At 39.2% G+C, this 3,946-nt stretch overlaps 1 protein-coding gene across 5 annotated transcripts in view; it reads left to right on the forward strand.

Moving 5' to 3' along the window:
• The window catches only part of FXR1 (FMR1 autosomal homolog 1), a 90,377-nt gene that overhangs the window by 29,964 nt on the left and 56,467 nt on the right, over window positions 1-3,946 (forward strand). For all 5 annotated transcript variants that reach the window (XM_023519266.1, XM_012811577.2, XM_012811579.2 and 2 more), the window contains exons 2-3: window positions 1,069-1,121; window positions 3,444-3,537. In XM_023519266.1, coding sequence (XP_023375034.1) covers window positions 1,069-1,121; window positions 3,444-3,537 — 147 coding nt within the window. The remainder of the gene's footprint in view (window positions 1-1,068; window positions 1,122-3,443; window positions 3,538-3,946) is intronic.

The raw sequence follows: 3,946 nt of genomic DNA on the forward strand, positions 1-3,946 counted from the left end.
CGTTGTTTGGTGGGTCTGGGCTGGATTCGAACCCGCCACCTTAGGTGTATGTGGCTGGCGCCTTAGCCACTTGAGCCACAGGTGCCGAGCCTCAACAGTGATTTTCTATATTGATTACTATATGGTATGTGTGGTGTGATGCCATAATTATTAAGTAACTCCGTTAGGTTAAAAGTATGCTCAGAATACAAGTGATGGAGCTGGGATATGAATCCTGCTGTCTAGTCTTGAGAGCTTGGACTCTTAGTCACAGTACTGAATACTGAACTCTTAGTCACTGTACCAAATACTGCCTTATTTATCTAGTGTTCCAGGGATGTACGTTTACTTTTGTACTTTCAAGGTAGATGATACTCTGTGGAAAATGAGATTCAGAGAGGCTAAGTAACTAAAAGACCTTGTAGCTCATGAATGGTAGAGATAGAAATTAAATGCAGATTTGCCTAATTCTTCTTTTTCTTTTGGTTTTTTTCTTTCTTTTTTTTTTTTTTTTTTGAGACAGAGACTCACTATGTTGCCCTCGATAGACTGCCTTGGCCTTACAGCTTACAGCAACTTCAAATTCTTGGGCTTAAGCGATTCTCTTGCCTCAGCCTCCCAAGTAGCTGGGACTACAGGTGCCCACCACAACACCTGGCTGTTTTTTGTTGTAGTTGTCATTGTTTAGTAGGCTGGTGCTGGGTTTGAACCCACCACTCTCAGTGAATATGGCTGTCACCGGAACCACTGTGCTACAAGTGCCGAGCCAATAACATTTAATTAATTAATTAATTAATTAATTTTTTTTGAGACAGAGTCTCACTATGTTGCCATGGATAGAGTGTCACAGCTCACAGTAATCTCAAACTCCTTGGCTTTTAAAGCAATTCTCTTGCCTCAGCCTCTCAAGTGGCTAAGACTATAGGTGCCCACTACAATGCCTGGCTATTTTTTGGTTGCAGTTGTTATTGTTTAGCCGAACCTACCAGCCTCTGGGTATGTGGCCAGCGCCCTAACCACTTTGCTATGCTATAGGTGCTGAACCATTTAATATTGATACACTTTTAATAATGGTTTTTTGTCTTGCAGGGATTTATTAAAGATGTTCATGAAGACTCCCTCACAGTTGTTTTTGAAAATAAGTAAGTTATTTTATTTTTATTTGCAGATCTTAACTTTAGATGTGGGTAGTATCAAACTATTTGCTCTTTGGTGTTCCTGCTACCAGTGGGAAAATGATTTCACTTTGGTGGGGAAGTGTGCTTTGGTTGTTTGATCTTCTTGAGATTTCAGGTAAGTCTGCTTTTGATAACTTTTACCTGGTTTTCTGTCCACAATTGTCACTTTTTCATAACCCACTTTGCTAGAACATGTATGGACGTGAATCAGTAAGTATCATAGTTTTGCAAAGATACATCCTTCAAGTGAGTTTATAATATGCTTAATTCTTGGGCTCGGCGCCTATAGCTCAACCGGCTAAGGAGCCAGCCACGTACACCTAAGGTGGCGGGTTCGAATCCCCAGCCCGGACCCGCCAAACAACAATGATGGCTGCAACCAAAAAAAAAAAGCCGGGCGTTGTGGCGGGCACCTGTGGTCCCAGCTACTTGGGAGGCGGAGGCAGGAGACTCGCTTGAGCCCAGGAGTTGGAGGTTGCTGTGAGCGTGATGCCACGGCACTCTACCCAGGGGGACAGCTTGAGGCTCTGTCTCCAAAAAAAAAAAAAAAGCTTAATTCTTAAAAGCCCAGAATGTTGAGATGATGTTTGTAGGCTTTCCAGGTCGCCACTGGTAATCAGAATAAAATATTAGACCTTTAATTGGTTGATATTAGTAAGGACTAGTTATCAATTGTATAGATACTGTAAGGGTTATATGGTCTAAAAATAGGAAAGACAGTGTGGTGTGTGGTTACGAAGGGTTATAAAAGTCCTGTTAAAATTAAAGGTCAGAAAAGAACTGTTCACTGTCCACTTTTAAACTACTTCTGGAACTGCCTGAAAAGATCTTTGCCCAGCAGCTGCTTCATGTAGAAATAAGTGTTGAGATGATTTGTGTCCTTGAGGAGCTGCCATTTAGATGGTTACAGTGAAATGAAAGCACCCTAAAATCTGTACTTGTAACTGCTACTATGCCCAGTATTTGTATAAAAACTTAGTATTTTATGTGCTAGTGTATCTCCCAGGCATAACACATGACCTTTGGGAATTTAAAAGTAATGAGGAATTTTTTTTTTTTTTTGAGACAGCCTCAATGCTGTTGGCCCTGGGTAGAGTGCTGTGGCATCACAGCGCACAGTAACCTCCAACTCCGGGGCTTAAGCACTTCTCTTGCCTCAGCCTCCCAAGTAGTTGGGACTACATGTGCCCGTCACAGTGCCCAGGCATTTTTTGGTTGCAGCTGTCATTGTTTGGCAGGCCCCGGCTGGATTAGAACCTGTCAGCTCTGGTTTATGTGGCCAGCGCTTTAGTGCTTGAGGTACAGGTGCCAAGCCAGTAATGAGTAATTTTTAAGTATAAATTCAGCTTAAAAATACAACACAAATGCCAGTTAAATTACTATTTAATTAGTAGTTTATCATGTAAGTTTTTAAAATTTTTTTTTAATTTTTTATTTTTTGGAGACAGAGTTTGAAGCTGTTGCCCTGGGTAGAGTGCCGTGGAGTCACACCTCATAACAACCTCAAACTCTTGGGCTCAACTTATTCTCTTGCCTTAGCCTCCCAAGTAGGTGGGACTACAGGCGCCCTCCACAACACATTTAGAGATGGTGGTCCCACTCTTCCTCAGGCTGGTCTCAAACCTGAATTCAGGCAATCCACCTACCTCAGCCTTCCAGAGTGCTAGGATTATAGGCATAAGCCACCGCACCCAGCATTTTTCTAGGTTTAATTACAGTATTTGTGCCCATAGCAGAAAAGATGAATAGAATGTGAGAAAATAAATCTGTAATTCAGCTATTCAGAATAATTGCCAATTATTTTTTTTGTATTTCTGTGAACATGTATGCTAAAAAAATTATGCAAGTTTATATTGTTTTGTAATCGGTAAGATTGTATTCCTTTTTGGATAAGTCATATCATTATAAAACTGTTTGAAATAAGTTGAACTTAGTCCTATTTGTCAGCTGTGTTGGTGTGACATTATTTCAAATCTAAGTCATCTTTGTGAACTTAAGTCTATTTCATTTGCAAAATTATCTACATTCGGTTCTTAGAATAATTTAGTTGATAGTACATAATTATCAATGATGTTAGTTATTTGCAAACTTGATCAAGAATCATTCAAAATCTATTCTCTCTCAATAATTGGGAAAATATGTAGTATAAAAGTTGTTTTTTATTTCTTTAGAGAAAGTTAAATTAACTTGAGAAATGTTTAGCAATAAGGATAGAGTATATATTTCATATTAGAGACTATCAAAATGACGTAATTTAAAATTGTTATTTTTTTTCTAATCCTTCAGTTGGCAGCCAGAACGCCAGGTTCCATTTAATGAAGTTAGATTACCACCACCACCTGATATAAAAAAAGAAATCAGTGAAGGAGATGAAGTCGAGGTATGAATTTTTAAGTTTATTTTCCTGTGCCTATTTTTTTGGTTTAAGTAAATATCCTTACAGGAAAATGGGCTTAACTCATTGAGGATACATCTAATTCCTTCCTTCTGTCTGTTCTGTTGTTGGTAATGGCTGTGTAATGTAGCAGTGCTTGAGTTTTGGGAGGTTAGAAGTGATCTCATTTCTCCCATTTCTAGGTTTGTGGAATTAAATTTCTTTATAACTATAGTGAAAATAATTTCAAAAATAAGGACAATTTGATTTTAAAAGAACTTGATCTGCTGTTTTCCTTTTTGTTAATTACTTAAAAATTTTTCTGGCTCGGTCCCTGTGGCTCAAGCGGCTAAGGCGCCAGCCACACCCACCTCAGGTGGCGGGTTTGAATCCAGCCTGGGCCCACCAAACAACA

Source organism: Otolemur garnettii, unplaced genomic scaffold (assembly GCF_000181295.1).
Source record: "Otolemur garnettii isolate 467f Iridium unplaced genomic scaffold, OtoGar3 scaffold00166, whole genome shotgun sequence".
Classification (NCBI taxonomy): domain Eukaryota; kingdom Metazoa; phylum Chordata; class Mammalia; order Primates; family Galagidae; genus Otolemur; species Otolemur garnettii.